This window comes from Glycine soja, chromosome 15 (assembly GCF_004193775.1).
Source record: "Glycine soja cultivar W05 chromosome 15, ASM419377v2, whole genome shotgun sequence".
Lineage (NCBI taxonomy): Eukaryota > Viridiplantae > Streptophyta > Magnoliopsida > Fabales > Fabaceae > Glycine > Glycine soja.
In genome coordinates, this window is record NC_041016.1 from 9,276,753 (window position 1) to 9,294,671 (window position 17,919).

Consider the following 17,919-nt stretch of genomic DNA (forward strand, 5'->3'; position numbering starts at 1 on the left):
AATAATAGAGATTAAATTTTTTGTTGCAACGTATCATAATACCATAATTAACATGATATTCGTCATATTAGCACTTAATAAACATCATTCATAATTCTCTCACAAAAAAATCACATTCATATTAATAGAGATTAAAAACATGTATTTCAATAAAATTAATTAAAATGTTTTTTTTATAAAATTTAAAATTAACTACATTTTTAGAGACACGAAACATATCTAAAACAAAAAAAAATTATAAATAGCATAATCTTTTCACTATCACCTCAAGTTATATATGCATGACTCAACTATCGTAACTTAATTTGAATTCATGAATTGCAGATGAATCACATAGCAGTGCAACACTGTACCGTCACGTGAGCATGACATATAAATTATAATAAATTTGAATTCTCATTTTAACTTTAATCATGCTATAAAAGAAACATATAAAATAATTTGGTTATTTGTGTGCTTTTCTTCTAATTTACTGACTTGATTTTGTCTGCTTTCTCCGATAGTGTTCAGTGTTACTTCTCTAGCGCATTCCAGTGTAGAGACTTGAAATTTGGTACAGTCAAATTTAATGCACTCGCTGTGTTCATCAAATCATAAGTCATTGGATGTAAATTAAAGAGTTAATGATGTGAATGATTAAGAAACCTCTATGAATCTAAGTCGTTCGATCGATTTTTATGTAACAGTTGTGATTCAACGAGTAGATTGACTATGACTGCACCCAATAGGAATCTGTCTTGTGCTTGACACACGGTACAGACATACACATAGCGAATGAGATTATTTATTTGTGTCCCACAGATCCGGTATAAATTCAAGAGGAACCTTATACTTCCCCACAAAACTTTTTACAAATATTTTATAAAATAAATATATATTCAAATCTTTAAAAAATAACAATATTTAGGTCATGCAGTATAGTAAAGATTAGTAATAAAGAAGATTTTGTAAAATGATTTAAAATTCTTCCAAATACAATAAAGAAATGTTAATATCATATTTTACATCATTAATTTATTATTAATAATTTTACACTGATTAATAATTATGTGCTAAGTATAATTTTAAAATAATTATATAAAAGTCAATAAATTTATCATATTTATGAATTGTGATTAAAAGAGAATATAAAATTTATTTACACATTAGTAAATGAAATATTTTCTCTCATTTATTACTATTATTACTCACAAAATATTTTTTTAACGAAAATTGAATATAAAATGTTTAATAAAATTAGCATAATTTTTTTATGCAATAAATTATTTTTAAAAAGTGTCTATACTATTCGTAAACCATAAAAAAAAAAAATAGAAAACGCATCAAAACAACTTTCATTAAATAGCCATAATATTAGGAGCAGAAGCATCTATATTACAGCCTCCAGTTAAGCTAGTAGGTCATTAAGGCATAAAGTGAAGTTTGAAACTTGTGAAAATGAGTTTAATTATCTGTATTAATACGGTTTTGGATTTAAACTTGTAAAAAGGAAAAGCAAAATGGGTCTTGCTATTTTAATCAGTATTCGGGGTGCTAATTAAAGAATTAATAATATTTTTATTTAAAATCATAGTAGAAACATAATCAAATTACGACAGAATATACAATACATTAATAAAAAGTTTATACATTTAATTTCTTAACAAATACTGTACTGTACCACCTTCAAAATAGCATTTGTTCTAAAAATATTATGCAAGAGTTTTCACCAACTAAGTCGGTGTACACTGACCACCCAGTACTGGTTGGTGAAGTTGAAACTCCAAAGTCTATGAAACACAAGAAATTAAGGATAGTAGCTTTGTGGATGCTGACTCAGCCATATGGTGTTACGTAGGTAGCATTAAACGGTCCACCTCAGATTTTCAGAATCCCCACGTTAATTTAATGTGCTTCTCTCCAACCCGTAACATAGCTCTCACAGACAGAGTGCAAAGAAAAGAAAGAGAAATAAGAGAGAGAAAGTTCAGAAGAGGCATCAATTGCTAGCTCCAATATATTACACCACTGCAAAATTTTCTGAAGCAGAGATCATTGTTCATTATCACAGAAATGGGTGAAGTAAGAGTTCTCTCTTACACAAAAAATTCTTGTCTATTTATTCTTAATCAATCTGTCTCTTCCTTTTTTCGACAACTTTAGCCTTGAAAACTAACTACACTATAGGACTAGGATCATGCATTTTTTTAACTTTTATGATCTTTTGTATATAATGTCTGCTCTATGATATATATGGTGGTGGCATCATTATCAAGTAATGCATGCCATATATACTCTAGTTCTACACATGGTGGAGATTTTTCAGTCACATCTTTGCTATATTCAATTAATATTCTCTTTGCTGTTAAAGGAGAACAAGGAAGAAGAAAGGAAAGAAGAGACCACAGAGGAAAAGAAGGAAGAAGAGAAAAAGGATGAAGAGCCCCCAGAGATAGTACTCAAGGTTGATATGCACTGTGAAGCTTGTGCAAGGAAAGTTGCAAAGGCATTGAAAGGATTTGAAGGTCATTTTTATTACTTCAATTTATTATGCTCTAAGTCATTTTATCTAATTAAAAGTGATAAATGATAAATCTATGAATGCAATCGGAGGAGAATCAGAAAGAGTTGTTTTTACACATTACTAGTTTTTAAGGAATAGTGTCAGCTTGTACTTTTGTTCTCTTTTCCCCCTCTTTTCGATCTTTTCTTGTTAGAGGGATCTGTTATCCATGATTGATTTTGAATTTAACAACACATATGCATGATGAATAATTTGTCAGGTATATACTATTCTCAACTTTTACAGGTAATTTTACACATGTCCATTTCAAATAGAAACAAAAATTCATCATTGCATTAATGTTTAACATAGTTAAAGGTATAGGTGGTGGAAAAGATTAATAATAAATTAATATTAACAATTTTTTACTTGTAATTTTTTGTGAGACAGGAGTGGAGGAGGTGACTGCAGATAGCAAGGCAAGCAAAGTGGTAGTGAAAGGAAAGGCAGCAGACCCCATAAAGGTGTGTGAGAGACTACAAAAGAAAAGTGGCAAGAAAGTGGAGCTCATTTCACCTTTGCCTAAGCCTCCAGAGGAGAAAAAAGAAGAAATTAAAGAAGAACCGCAGCCAGAGGAGAAAAAGGAGGAGGTAAATCATTCCCCCTTATTTGGCTTATTATCTCGATTAATTTCCAGATTAGACATTAAATTCTCTTTTTGTTTCTTGTCTGTGTTCAATTAATTCTCTTTGAGAGATCTTATAAAGTGTTGTGTTTTGTTTCACATTGAATAATTTAAAGTTACATTAAAATATCTACTGACATAATTAAGTAAATATTGATATACTAAAAGGATCTAATTTAATTGAATGAATATGATAAGTGAATTATTATAAATCTAGTTGTATATGTCTTTTATTTTCACGTATCAAAGAAAAAAGTAAGTATTTACATATTGGATTTTACTTTGAAAAAGTCATTCTAGATCCATAATTTGGTTGAGTTTAAACTAAGTTTAGGAAACTTATGCATTTCATCAAACATTTCATATTGAATTTTACTATTAAATGTTTTTCACATAAAAATATTTAAACATAAATCACTTCACTTTAAAATTAATTTTAATCAAAATTAATTTTAATTTACAACCACTCATCTAAATACACTACCCTTCAGCTAGATTACAAGCAAAACTTTAAACCTTGTAAGCTTTTTTGCCTTGGAGATTGAGATGAATGTGGTTGTGCATGAGAAACATGCTTATCTTACAAAGTAAAAATGTGAAATACTTTCTTTGGGTGGAGTTTCCATCTCCATAGTTTTTTTTTTCTCTGTTTTGGTTTCTTGTTCCTGTTGTTTCCAAGGATGATGGATGCTATATGCTAGCATGAAAGTAACGAAACAAAGTCAGCAAAATGATGCCCCATCTCCCACAAGGCACGTGTAACGAGGGCAACGTTGGTGACAATTAAGAGGGCTTTGACCCCACTCTCTTTTGCAACTTGACATGTAGCTTGCAGCAAAATGGGGTCACACTCACGGGCTCTCATCATATAAGCCTGTTTTTACTTTTATTTATTTTTACCGTGCCCACATTGTAAAATAGAGAAGTTAATTAATAACACTACATGCCACACATTTGAGCGCATAAGTACAAACATAAGCATGTGATGAAGTGGGTACGAGGGGAGAAGTTGAAAGTTGAAACAACAGTCACTCTCTATTAGATTAGATCAGCAGTGTAAGGTAATTCTGTGTGAGACTGGTCCTCTCTGCAAACTGTGTTTTGGGACGAAGATATTGTAATTTTGCACCCTTGGCTTTTAGCGCACAATTGGAAACCCCCACATGGCCCATATCTGAATTGACAAAATACAAATTAGTTGCAGCACTTAAAAGCCTCTTTTTTTCAGCAACTTCAGTGGGTTCTCACAACTAATTAACAACTTGATAGTACAATATAAACAAATCAAAATGAAATAAGCTAAGGTGAATTTACTTTAACTCGCGCGTGAACCGATCAACACTAACCCTATAGGCATGTAAAAAGTTGTTTCAGGTAATGTTAAATGAATACTGAATGTGTAGTTGTGTATTCTTCTATATATGTTTTAAACTGATATTGCTCACGTTATATAACGTTTTGGCTAAACTCATATTTTTATGTATTGTTCAATCAATGTTACATGTTTCATGGTTGTTTCAATTATTTGCCAGCCCCCTCCTGTGGTAACAGTAGTTCTCAAAGTTCGAATGCATTGTGAAGCATGTGCTCAAGTTATACAAAAGCGAATCCGCAAGATTCAAGGTACATAGATTCATGTTCACTCTCTCTCCCTCCCTCTTTTTCTTTTGATATTCATAATTCATGCTCTCTCTCTATCTCTCTCTTCAATATTGATTGCTCCTGCGAAATGTCTCTCCCTCCCTCGTGCACTCACTACAAACACGTTTTAGATCACTCGCTATCTTGAACCCTACATATTTAAAAGAATTCTCTTTTCCTTTATTTTTTGAATTTTAGCATTGAATTTCATGATGACGAACATGCATTTCATTGTAGTTTTATTTTAGGATAAATAGTCAAATTTTTTGCATAGTTGAACTAAATTTGAATTTTATATTTCATTTTAAGATATTAAATATATTTGTTTGTAGTCAATACTTTATAATATATAAAAAATGATAATTTTTTATATCCTTGTCTTCAAATCTTTAAATCAAATGACATGTGAATAAATTTCGAATGCAAGACTTTGATATTAAGAGCAATATTAACACACTTTCTTTGCAGATTTTATGCAGATCTCACTAAAAAGATCAAAGTGTGTTTTGGATTTTCAGTGAACTCAAATGAAATTTTCTCAATAATTGAAAGCGTATTAAAAAATTATGTTATTGTCTCTGTATTAAAAGCTAGGTTAAGGAGCATATAATTTACTGATTTTTCTTAATCATGGCGTAAGAATCATAATATGTGGCGCTAATCCCGTGTCTTTCAAAAAGTGTGGGAGCTTTCAAAGTTTTTCATGCAGCCTTTTGACCGAAAGGGTTGTGATTTCGTCGTTGATAAATCTCGAGGATTATATATTAATCAAAGTGCCAATGCCATATATATACGTTAATTAACTACGTAAATTTTTCTATGAATTCGATGCTGATTTTTTGGGGACGAGGGTTACTTGATGTTGAGATTAATATTTAATATAATCGATCCATGGTTTTAACTGTTTTTTTAGGGTCTATCTTAACTAGTATTATAAATTAAAAAGACACTTCAGTGTTTAACTCGTGCTTTTATATTAAACTTACAAACATGATCAAATTTTAATTTAATTAATCTATATACTTTATCTTTAAGTTGCGATAGCACACTCTAATAAATAATTTAGTCATTGGTGAGCAACCTATGACATGTTAACATTTAGTAATTAATAATGATAATCTATGCAGGAGTAGAGTCAGTGGAGACAAGCTTGGGAAATGATCAAGTCATAGTAAAAGGTGTGATTGACCCAGCAAAGCTTGTTGATTATGTGTACAAGAGGACAAAAAAGCAAGCTTCTATTGTGAAAGAGGAGGAAAAGGAAAAGAAGGAAGAAGAGGAGAAAAAGGAAGAGAAAGAAAAAGAGAAAAAAGAAGGTGAAGAAAGCAAGGGAGAAGATGCTGAAGAGGGTGATACTAAAACTGACATCAAGCGAAGTGAATACTGGCCATTAAGGTCCTACGTTGACTACGTTGACTACCCTTATGCTCCTCAGATTTTCAGTGATGAGAACCCAAATGCATGCACTGTAATGTAGATCAGTCTATTGTACTAACTCGGTATTTTTTAGTAGCTGATCAACTGAAGCAACTTGTGCTGTGCTGAGTCGTTGGAGCGTGGAATAAGATGCATGGTTGTGAATATTTCAAGGCTTTGTATATGATTTCCACGGCATCCCTCAGAGTTGGCATTCTATATATGGAGATGGATGCCTTGTTTCTTATGTTTATGAGCTTTCTACGTATTTCCTTGCCAAAGGGTGACTAGAATCAGTTGTGTTAGTGTGTACTGAATTTCGGCCTACAACTTCAATTATGTACCTATAATGATGACATTAATTAATAATTTCAAGTTGTCATCTGTTATGATAAAACTTGCTGCGAAAATGCTTCTTCAATTGAAACTTACAAAAGTATTACTTGCAATTTACAGAATTCACAAGTTATCATTGTAGCCTTTCAACCAGCATTAGCTTCTCAGTTTTTTTTAAAATACAAAATATAATAAAAATTCATTAGTTGAAGCAAAATAGGGGCCATAGAGTGGGTAACATTAAGTTGGTACAAATAAAACTAAACTTGGATTAATCAAGTCTTAAATTCAAGCCTCATAAATTTAAAAAACATGATTAATTAGAAAGAGAAATCTTATTAAAAGTAGCCAACAAGTTCTCATATTAGTTATCACAAAATTAATTGGTGAATATTTCTTGTCTATAACATGACATGTGGAGAGCTGAATTGGATCATTGCACTTCGGTTTCTTGCCCAACTTAAAGAACTAAGATTGAGGTTGAGGGTTGTCCTTTATACGGACAGCTGCTGAGTAAGGTAGGGACGAATTATTGACCAAAGAATAAGGAAAAAAATAAAGGTAGGAACCGATTGCTTAGCCATTCTGCGTTGGGGTATTTCCTTTTTAAGCAATTCTTACATGTCTCATAACAGATACGTAGTTAACTAATAATGGCACAAAAATATAACGTATGATGCATTTTGAGTAGCAGCGCTTGTGGTTTTGAAGAATATTACCATTAAATTATTTTTATACTTTTTATCAAATGTTTTCTTTATAAAGTAATAATAGGGAGGTATAGTGTTATTCATTTGAATATAAACCAAAAAGGACATGTTAGTTGCAATATTATTATCAATTTTGTCGAAAGAGAATCATGCAAAGTAGTGCCGCGGAATCTAATTCCAAAAGGAATAGGATGCATGCAATCTACCAATCTCTGAAGTAATGGGGCGTTTAAGATAGCGAAGGTGATATCTAAATGGATGCATAAAATTAAAAAGGCGAAATCAGGAGCACTTTATTCTTGTAAAGCTGGAATGAACTACTTTTTGAGGTGGCAAAGGCAAAGTAAGAAACAGAAACGCCATGACATAGACTTGCAGGGTTTTCTTTTTGTTAGAATCATAGACTTATAGTTGTTATAATTGTGTAAATTAATCCATCAATTTAATGGGAATAGAATTCAACTTACATAAATGCATTAGACTAAACAGTGCCTATAGCATAAAACTCCGACACCTATTCTAGAAAAAAGGCAGGACCATTCAGCAATAGATTATAGAATGCATCAGGGAAATTTTTTTAAATTGCTCAAGGAAAATGAAAATATTTCCGCTGCTCAGAATTCGAAATTTTAAAGCAATATTAAGCTAGTATCATATTCCTTTCATAAAATTAAACTAGTCTCATAGTTATATCTCTGTCTAACAACACCAATGGTTTGCATATTTTTGTGTTAGAACGATTGTTTAATCTGAAAGCTACAATTTCTGTCACCAAGGAATTCAATAAATTTTTGAAAATTTCAATAGTAACATATTCATGAAATCGAAGCAGAACAACAACACGTTCTAAAAATCCATAACATTGAAGATTTCACAAAATAATTTTAACTTTATAATGGGATCCACATATTTTAGGTGTCTGCCTAGACACGCTATTCAGTCATTTTTTATAAATATTGATTTTATTAGTTCAACTAGTAGTATTAAATTAAAAATGTTTATGATAAATATGAGTGACTGAGAGTAAACAAGGTTAACCCAACAACAACACAACCTTATCCCACTAAGTAAGATTACCTACATGAATCACACAACATTATTTGACACGGTTAAAAAAAAAAAAAACTTTCTTCTCTTCCCTTTTATTTTAGTGTGGTTTAATCAAAATTCCTAGAAATATGTACCAAAAAAATTCCTAGAGAATAGCATCATCAAATGATGTAAGAATGGAAACTGAATTGCATGATGAATGGCCATCAAGCAATTGCATTATATGTACCACAATCTTCACTTTCATGTAATGATCCTTATGATGCTCAGAATTTCTCACTCATAACCGTACTGCTCGAAGCTATATTAACTTCAAGTTTAAAAGACTACACAGTCCATGTAATTTATGTTGTTTACCTCTGCAAAGACTTGTACAGCACCACAGTCACATATTTGGCTACAAACCGATGAGTCGTACCAAGGGCAACCACTGAAGGGCTACCCTTTCCTTTCTGCATGTAAAGATGATTGAGTACCACATGCTGAGGTCTGGATGTAAGAGGTTGGACTTCCATATTTGTTGACGGAATGTTAAGAAGCGTCATTTGTAAATATGGAGGAACCAATGGTGGCTCCTTTGCATAATCTTCAGAACTAAGTTGTAAGTTGTTATAGCTAGAGTCTGGTGATTTAGGAGGTTCAAAACTAGAAATGCTTCCAATGTCTTCAGGAACATAATCCTGTATATAATATACAAAAATTTTAGTCTCAATATAGATGTCTGTGCCTTCTAGCAGTAAAACATATTGCAGACATTATTATTAATCCTATAATAACATATGTAATGAAATCAATTTTTTCATCATTCTCTCGTCCCCTGTTTAGGAATTGCAACTTATACCGATCACCATGTAAGTTTTACTAGTGAGACATGAGAAAATTTCATGAGTATGAAGTTACAGGACAATAAAACAATTTAAAAAAAATGGATAAACCATTACGAAAATAAAATTCATGCACGTTAAGGATGATTATGTAAAAAGCAAAGGAGACTTGCAGAGTTGCTTAGCCACAAAGTGATGTAGAAATGAGTTCAATCATATGCACTGAAAACAAAGTTCTTGCAAGAAGGAAGAAAATTTAGCCTAAGCCCTAAGCATGAAATAAATGAAAAAAGATTCGAAGGAGAAAATGAATGCAGGGGATACTAAAACAAGTTTCACCCCCCAAAAAAGGAAAATTAGAATTTGATACCTTGAAAGGAGAGGAAAGTGAAATCTAATGCAAGTTGCACAAAATAATAAGTCCTTAACAATTCACTCATACAGAGTTCCTTAACAATTAGATAGCTATGCACAAAATCACCATCATATGTCAATTTAGATCACAAGCCAAACAAATCAACAAAATAGTACCTGCAAGTCCAAAATGTTGTATGCATTCCCAGCATCATCTTGAGCCCAAGGCAAGTCAGGTGCGTACCTCCACTGCCCATCCACAATAAATCTAAATTGGTATACACCAGATGGCAGCACCTTCATTATTGTGAAGTCCTTCCCTGATCTCTGTAAAGCCATTCTGTTGAACCAAGAATGTTAGAATCTAAGCAACAGCTATAGCAACCATTGAAGACAATTTTACAATTACTAGAGAAACCACATCAACTGAAAATGAAAACAAAAAACAAACCAAAAGCATCCTAAATTTTCCAAACCTTGTTTTCCAATTATCCCACGAACCCTCCACAGCAACTTCCTTCCCATCATAGCCCCAAGTAATCATCGTTGGAATCCCTAGTTCACAGTACATATCCTCATATCCTGATGTAGTCTGCATCCAGGAAGGGCTTGGAGCATGCATCTCATCAGGTTTTTGTAGCGGAACCACCGGAACCTAAACACGGGGAGAAGGGAACAGTTAACAACTGACGAAAAAAACAGAATCCACAAAAGCATTACCTATAAACAGACAACAGCCAAGCACGTATATTCAAAGCAACAAAATTTCAGAACCAGGCTAATAGAGAGAAAATAGCACATCTAACATGATTGACAACAAAACATCGTATAGCCTCTAGTGTCTACAATTAACTTAGGAGAGCAAGGGGGTACGACTATTGATTCCTGAACTGGACAAAAGAAAAAACTAGAAGATGCGAATATAGTCCTTTAAAGTAATCCTGATTGTTTCACAGTCACAGAAACACTCAATTAGATTCCCACACATGCTAACAAATTACCAAAAACCACTGGGTGGTGAAAGCATGGAACTCCAGAGTAGTAAACGAACAAAACAAAAAATAAAAGAGTTTCAGAACTTGATAATCCACTACATGAACTTGCATCAAACATCTAGTCTGCACCAGGAGTTCTTTTACAATCTCAAAAAAGTTTTTTTTTTAAAAAAAAGTTATAGTATAATTCACCTTCCAAAATGAATGCACTCAGGCATCATGGGTCCTAGGACTTGTCGAACCAAAACGTTTTGACTTTTGTTTTAGTCTTTTAGACACTCCAAACATCAAGAGTTTAAGGGAAGAACAAATATAAAAAAAAATGATTTTTTTTTTTACAATCTGGACGGATATAGAAGAAAGAAAAATATCCCATTTATGGATGAATGGTAAACAGAAGAAAAAAGGAGAATTTACTTGTGGGGTGAACATGAATGGAGATTGGGTTGCTCTAGGGCTAGCAGGGGGAGAATGACCCATCAACTCGGAAGGCGCACGATGGCCAGGGTTGGAAGACATGCAATCGGCGACACTGTCAGAACCACCCTCTTCTCCGGCTTCTTCTTCTTCTCCTTCGGTTCCCGATGGAGTACCATTAACATCGTCTCTCCCATTGACATTGCCCATCGTTGTTGTTATGCAGGGAGAGAGAGTGAGGGAGTAAGAAGAGAAGAAGAAAAAAGAAAAAAAAACCGGGGGGTGGGAAGAGAAAGATAAAGGGGAGGGAGTGGGTTATATAATAATAATGTTCTTTCTTTCTGGGAAAGGAATTAAAGGGTGGAAAGAGAAAGGAATGAGGGTGGGGCAGCAAGGGAAAGGAGCGTTGTGTTTGTTCCCATGGCAGGATGCCAAGCCAACACTGATATTCAGTGCAAGGTTACGGGCTGAAAAAGCCCGAACCGGAGGAAAGTGAGTACGGTTATGATATGGGTTGTTTACCAACAACTGGCCCGTCAGGTGGGTTATGGGGTGGAGCAAGGTATTTGTGGGTGAAGCACATGAAATTTATAAGGGTTTAAATGGGATTTTGGATCGGGTCAATCTTTTGGGTCTCATTGAATTTTTTTCTCACTCAATTCTTCAAATTCAATAAGAGTGTATTTGGATGGAGGAATTTAAAATTCTGAAAATTTTAAATTTTAAAAATTTTAAATATTTTAATTGAAATTATTTTATTTTTAAAATTTTGTGTTTGGATAAAAAAAGTTAAAATTATGAAGGTGAAAAAAAAATAAATGAAAAAAATGAAAAGATATGATTGGTTTGCTAGTTATACATGTTCCTCTACGTTCTCAAGTCCGATCGATGTTCCACAATCTCAGACGGTGTTTTTTTTTTTTTGAAGAAGACGGTAAGAAGTGAATTTCAATTTCTCACCTTTTAGAAGGAAATTGAAATTCCAGATTTTTAATTGTTTAAAATTCTGTTTTAAAATTTCAAAATTTTAAATTTTTCACAAAAAAACATCCAAACAATGAATTCTAGATTACAAAAATTCAAATTCTTTGATAAATTATTTTCCTCAATTAAAATTTTGTATCCAAACATACTCTAGGAGAAACCCCGAAGTCGATTTGATTTCTTAGCAACCGACAATCTATGACATTTCATCCTATCTCAACATTTTCATTTTAATATTACTTGTAACACTCATTGTTTTTGGAATTATTGATTATTTCAATCAATCAACATAATATTTTTTAGTATATTTTAATTTTATTCACATTCTTCTTATGAAATTTCTTAAAGAGTTACTTATCCTGAAATTATTCCAACTGGGGAATTTTTAGATGATATATCTTATTGGTATAAATAATACTAATTTATTATTTTAAAGTCATCCTCAATTATACAATCTCATACATGTATATCTTCTAGATTTTGGATCTCCTTATTATGTGTGTATTCAATTCATTTATGTATCCCTTTCGTTAGAAGTTTGTGAGAAGTCGTTCCTTCTCTATTACACCAACAATCACTCATTGCCCTGGTTCGAATATTACAAGGAATAAATTCTTTAACGCAGTCTTTTGAACACTTTATCTTATTGATTGAAGTTTATTGAAAACAACAAAAATTTGTGAATTCCACCTCATCTTTAATATTTCTCTTCCTAATTAATAACTTTTAACCAATTAAAAAAAATGTGTCTCTAACACTCCTGAATTCAATAAATAAAGATACTTCCTCTAATCTTGAATATAAGCAACAAAAATCTCATATTTTTTTGTCTCAAATATGAATAAATCTTAATTACCTATCTTTTATTTAATGAGGCTTTCTCCAAAATATTTTTTATTTAATAAGGTAAAAGATTTTTTTATGCCTAATATCAAATTTTAATGAAGGATAGTTTAGGAAACGGTATATTTTTTAATTGAAAATGAAACAATTTATTGAAATTAACTAATTTTCTAAATAAGTGTGAAATATGTCACTTTTTTCTTATAAAGACCTAAGGGAGAGTAGTCACAATGTGGTGAGATATTTTAGATTAGTTATAGAACAAATAATGCATGCACTAGTATTGTCTTTCAGACCAAGAAATCAATTATGTGTGTATAATAAATTTGTTAATTTTTATAATAATTTCCTTCCATAAGTGATTGATAATATAAAAAAAATTTCATATAGAAAAAATATGATTATTGGAAATGATTAAAATTTGTTTGCTTAGTCAAATATTTTTAAAAATATTCACACATATTTAACGGGATTAAAGATTCTTGTATTTAAGGTATGTTGTTAAAAGATATCTTAATAAGTTAAGAGAGAAATATGTTTATGAAATATCCTTAAGTTTCAATTTATTTGAAATGTGTATATGTTTATAAAGCGGTTAGAAGATTACATAGATCTCAAATCTATACATCATTGGGCTTACTACATTTGAAACATTATGTATTTTGACTCTCATGAATTTTATGGTTTTTTCTTTAAAATATATTTTAGTGAATTAAAGCGGGAAAGGTATATATAAATTAACTTTAACCTTGATTCTTAAACAAAGCATATCATAAATTAATTTTAACTTTTAAAAACTTCAAACGAAAAGTCACTCTAAGCAATTCCTTACCATTTAGTTTTTATTACTTGAACTGACAGCCCTTGCAATTGGTTTAATTTACCTGTCTTACTCTTATGTAATAAATTTGACTTCATGACACCAAAGAAAATTTCTTGCATTAAGATAGACCGACACTTTATATATTCAAATAACTTTTTTTAAAAAAAATAATATAGCCCATAATTATAATTTTAACAATACATTTTTAATAAAAAAAACCGAAACAAGTCCAAAGATGCATTAAATGTTTCAATTAGACTATAGTGTGTTAAGGGAAAATATATTATTTTTTCTGAATAAAGAAAATTCAGTTAAAATATTAATTTTGTATAAATAAATTAAATGAGCTGCTACGTAGTGCTCTCAACTCTGAAGAGAAGGATTGAAAGTGATAGAGCGTAGGAGCGTGCGAGTGTGAGGTAGAGAAAAAAAGAGTGCATTTGAGTTTTGATTCTATCTATCAGGCATTATATCAAACACTTACCCGACCGCTTCATTTGTCAGTATATTCTTACAAAATCCCAGCCACTGCGCCGAATCTCGTGAGTGCCCACTCCTATCTCTTCCTCTCTCTTTACAATTTTCTCACTTTCAACCTTAATTCCACTCCCACTTGTTGCCATTTGATGAATGCTATGCTATGGGTAGGTTTAGCCACTCCTAGTTTGTTGCATTATATGGAAACATGATATCACATTTCAGGTGTGTCTGTAAACTTGTTTATAATCTATCCCTTTCAAGACAGTTTAATGGAAACGTGTTGATGTAACTATGACATGCTCTTTTTTTTTTTTACCTCTGTTAATGATACTAGGAGTTTTTTGGGAATTTCCCATCTTTCTTAACCCTGATGGAATGTAATAGATACAGTTCCTGTTGCCAAGGAAATAGGGACATGACAAGCACCTTGTCTTGTGTTAATCTTGTATTGGTTCTTACCAGTGAGTGATATATTGTTTGACAAGAGACCTAGCTAGTGGTGTTGGCATCTGAGAGTTGAGACCTTTCTAGTCTTAAATTATGTCCAGTCATATGTGTAGCTTCTAGGATCTTGTTGCTCATAGACTATGGCTTATATTTCTTTAATTTTTTCTTTTCAACAGTAAGTTGTGTTTCTGTGAAATTTATTTTATCATGTATTTATGTTTTGACTGGTTTGGATGGGCCATACGATTTGGTCTTGTAATTTGTACAATGCTTTTACTATCAGTGTGTGTTTGATTGAGCTTTTGTAAAACTGATTTTGAAGTGTAATGCTTTAATAGTAAAACTCATTATAATTTTTTTTAATCTAATACAAGAGCTAGTTGCTTTGCCTCAATCAATTTTGGACCTAGAATCAATTTCTTAATATAAAACCAAACATTTGAATGTGTTACCTATAATGACATTAGCTGATATTTCATTGTAAATTTTGGATGATTCAACGTGAATCGTAACACACACTTATACACTTAAGAGTTTTCTTAGTTGTGAGGAAGTATTAGCTCACTGTTTTGAGTGAGAGAAAGAAGGAAAAGTCTGTTATTATCCTTACTTTCACAGCTACACTCTTTTGATGACACCTCTTCTATGTCCTGAAACTAACCATCTTGGATAACTTTGAAGTGGTGCTTGGATCATTTACTGACTTGAATATGCAAAACATAAGGAAATCTATCTTGACTCGTGTGAATTTGAGGAGGTCAACCGAAAGATGGTTTTTGACCAGGGATGAGGTTGTGCATATGCAATTGAGATGTTGGTGCTCTTCAACAGCCGTCAGCTCTGATCAAATACTGGACCGAGTGATTGCACTGGCCAAGAAATATGATAAAATGGATGGCTCAAAGGTATATTAAATTAATGGTCAATGGAGATTTACCATTTTGTATAGCTATATTTAGTGCTGAACAATCCATTTCTCTGTTTTTACTATTCATGTGTGCAAACTTCAAAATATTGCTGAATTACTCATACTGTTCTACTTGACCTGCCCATTTTGTAGGTTACTGAAACAGCTGATTTTCAAAAAGATTTGAACCTGGACAGTTTGGACAGAGTGGAACTCATTATGGCCCTTGAAGAAGAATTTTCTATTGAAATCCCTGATGAGAAGGCAGATAAGCTTGTTTGCTGTGCTGATGTTGCAAAATACATAGCAGAGGTCGATCAGAAAAATGTGCAAAAGCCCTGACTTCTTAGTTTTGTTTTTCGGATGTACATTCCAGTTTTTGTGGCTGTGCTACATGGATCTCTCTTAAGTAAGCTTAGTAGCATTATGCATATTAGGATAGTTTGCTTGGTTGGGGTAGTTATTAATGCATATGAACCCCATGATGTCCATGTTGAATTTTGTTTGTTAAATGCACTGATTCACTTACTAAAATAATTCTGAAATCCTAATCTTACACACGTGGGATGCAATCTCTTATCCTCTTCTCAGTTGTTGCGTCAAAGTTGAAAACTGAAACGTTATGTCTAGGGTATTGTAATTGCAGATGCCACTCCCAAAGGAAAGAAGCCTAAGTCCCTTATGTATCTTGTCATGAGCATCCCAGCACGATGATCCCTTTGGAATCCAAAGAATTTTCACTCTGCATATCTTTTCCAAGTTGGGAATTGCTCAAAGGGGGTGAGGGAGGTCGACAATGAAATCTCCAAATTCGCCAGCAACTGCATTTGCTACCATTGATGTTCCTTTCCTCCTAGGCAGCATGACTGGCAATTGACAACAACTGAAACTCCTGTCTGAATATAAGAATTAACCAAGTTGCAGGCAAAGAAATTTCAAGTGTGTTTGGTTTCATGATGGGCATAATAAAAATTGTTTTTAACTGTAGTCAAAATTGATTTTTATAAAGATATGAAAAAGTTTGGTTATTGTTAGGCAAAGCTGATTTTACCTTAGAACCCTGGTTTAACTAGAAGTAAAAAAAAGTAAACTTGCTTTAAAAATAAAAACAAACATAAATCACATCACCTAAAAAACAATTTTAACTAAAATCAATTTCATTTGAATTCAATTTTGCAAACACTCAGTCCAAATACAAATAAATGGTATTGGAATTTCAAGATGTACGTTGCTTCCAATTGGCATCAAGTTTGTTAATAGTATGTCTATTATACCTCAATCGTGCTATTCTGGGCAATGGTTGTCAACTTAAGTGATACAGAAGTGCGTGTGCTTTGCTGCTTCATTATTATATGAACCTCGTTTACTATTATGTGTAGTAGACCGGTAGTTCATATTATATGTTGTCGGCAAATGTGTAGGGATCAGAAGAATGTTCAATGCAAATTCTTTCACACGCATCCACGCATAGGTACTGAAAATAAAACATGGTTTATGGTTCCTATCCTTTCTGGTTCTTATATCATTATCATTGTAAAATAACATAATTTAGCACGATAATTGGAACCACTTTCACTATATTTTCTATCGTCACCAAATCAACTTCCACTGTATTTTCTTTCTGCACATTTCCTTCTCATTCTAAATCAATAATGTCTATTATAGTAAATTTGAAACAGTGTTTTTCTTCACACTATAAAGTATTTCCAAAAAGTGCAAGCTAAAAATTGATTTTAAACTAGAACTAAAAATTAATTGTTATTTTTAAAATTTTCAAAATTTAAACCTAAAAATCACCCCAAACATATCCTTAGCTAGTTACTCACCGTTAACTCACTGTTAATAACTCAATAAAATGTAAAGAATCTAATTTGAGTTAATCATACCACGTGGGCAACGGACAAATGGATGTAACCCAGCAATGAATGGCTAAGATTGTATCCATTTTTATGCAGAGTGAGGACACCAAAGTCCGAACCTTAAATTTTTTCAATTCACATATTTGTTTAATTCCCTGTAATATAGTTGGACTTAGGCGATAAGAGGGGCGATTCTGTTATGCTTTTCATCAATGAAATTTAATTTAACAGTACAAGATGATACTGCTCTAATTCATACGTTCTCCCTTCCTTTTCTTGTTTGGTGTAAAAATATTATCTTTTTAATTTGATGGAAAGTTGATTTATTGACGATAGAAATGAATCAAGTTCCCGTGAAGTTGGTTTGGTACCCCCTCCCCTTACCTTGCTTCCAACATTTAAACACCGCCACAGTAATCGACTCGAGTAGAAATACTAATACTAATTACTGTGATGTTTGATCAGCACTTGTGTTGACCTTAAAAATTGAAAAGTGGGACCCCCATTGTTGATGATAAACTGCCAGGTGGCTGAAGATGGTGGTTTCTGGAAGAAGGAATCATTTTTTGACGACCTCAAAATTTGTGGCAAATCAAGTGAACAGTAACAATGGATTTGTCTTATACGTGACGCTCCCACGCACATCTCTCTCTCAAGTCTGAAGTA

General features: G+C 32.3%; 3 protein-coding genes across 7 annotated transcripts; 2 read left to right on the top strand and 1 right to left on the bottom strand.

Moving 5' to 3' along the window:
* The first annotated feature begins 1,886 nt into the window (after nt 1-1,886).
* On the top strand, nt 1,887-6,645 carry LOC114386842 (heavy metal-associated isoprenylated plant protein 7-like). The gene is made up of 5 exons (XM_028346895.1): nt 1,887-2,061; nt 2,351-2,504; nt 2,933-3,132; nt 4,700-4,790; nt 5,936-6,645. The coding sequence occupies exons 1-5, from the start codon at nt 2,053-2,055 to the stop codon at nt 6,283-6,285; spliced, it is 804 nt and encodes a 267-aa protein (XP_028202696.1). The 5' UTR covers nt 1,887-2,052; the 3' UTR covers nt 6,286-6,645.
* A 1,806-nt stretch (nt 6,646-8,451) lies between these two features.
* On the bottom strand, nt 8,452-11,452 carry LOC114385752 (SNF1-related protein kinase regulatory subunit beta-2-like). The gene is made up of 4 exons (XM_028345809.1): nt 10,911-11,452; nt 9,975-10,153; nt 9,676-9,838; nt 8,452-9,000 (listed from the first exon to the last, which is right to left on the bottom strand). Exons 1-4 carry the CDS (start codon nt 11,118-11,120, stop codon nt 8,674-8,676), a joined length of 879 nt encoding a protein of 292 aa, XP_028201610.1. The 5' UTR covers nt 11,121-11,452; the 3' UTR covers nt 8,452-8,673.
* A 2,464-nt stretch (nt 11,453-13,916) lies between these two features.
* Nucleotides 13,917-15,966, top strand: LOC114386860 (acyl carrier protein 3, mitochondrial-like). 5 transcript variants are annotated; one of them, XM_028346915.1, is made up of 4 exons: nt 13,917-14,102; nt 14,209-14,262; nt 15,212-15,392; nt 15,548-15,966. In XM_028346915.1, exons 2-4 carry the CDS (start codon nt 14,246-14,248, stop codon nt 15,734-15,736), a joined length of 387 nt encoding a protein of 128 aa, XP_028202716.1. In that variant the 5' UTR covers nt 13,917-14,102; nt 14,209-14,245; the 3' UTR covers nt 15,737-15,966. The 5 variants fall into 5 exon arrangements, with proteins under 5 accessions (XP_028202716.1, XP_028202717.1, XP_028202715.1 ...); XM_028346916.1 differs by lacking the exon at nt 14,209-14,262 and having other exon boundaries at nt 13,918-14,102; nt 15,169-15,392; XM_028346914.1 differs by lacking the exon at nt 13,917-14,102 and having other exon boundaries at nt 14,111-14,262.
* The last annotated feature ends 1,953 nt before the right edge of the window (nt 15,967-17,919 follow it).

Excerpts from the sequence above, each read along its gene's own strand:
- LOC114386842 (XM_028346895.1), top strand. Across the intron at positions 2,505-2,932 it reads GGCATTGAAAGGATTTGAAG|GAGTGGAGGAGGTGACTGCA; the intron begins GTCATTTTTATT and ends TTTGTGAGACAG. Across the intron at positions 4,791-5,935 it reads GCGAATCCGCAAGATTCAAG|GAGTAGAGTCAGTGGAGACA; the intron begins GTACATAGATTC and ends TAATCTATGCAG.
- LOC114385752 (XM_028345809.1), bottom strand. The coding sequence starts at position 11,120 with ATGGGCAATGTCAATGGGAGAGACGATGTTAATGGTACTCCATCGGGA. Across the intron at positions 10,154-10,910 it reads CATTCATGTTCACCCCACAA|GTTCCGGTGGTTCCGCTACA; the intron begins GTAAATTCTCCT and ends CCCCGTGTTTAG. Across the intron at positions 9,001-9,675 it reads ACAACATTTTGGACTTGCAG|GATTATGTTCCTGAAGACAT; the intron begins GTACTATTTTGT and ends TATTATATACAG.
- LOC114386860 (XM_028346913.1), top strand. Across the intron at positions 15,393-15,547 it reads ATAAAATGGATGGCTCAAAG|GTTACTGAAACAGCTGATTT; the intron begins GTATATTAAATT and ends CCCATTTTGTAG.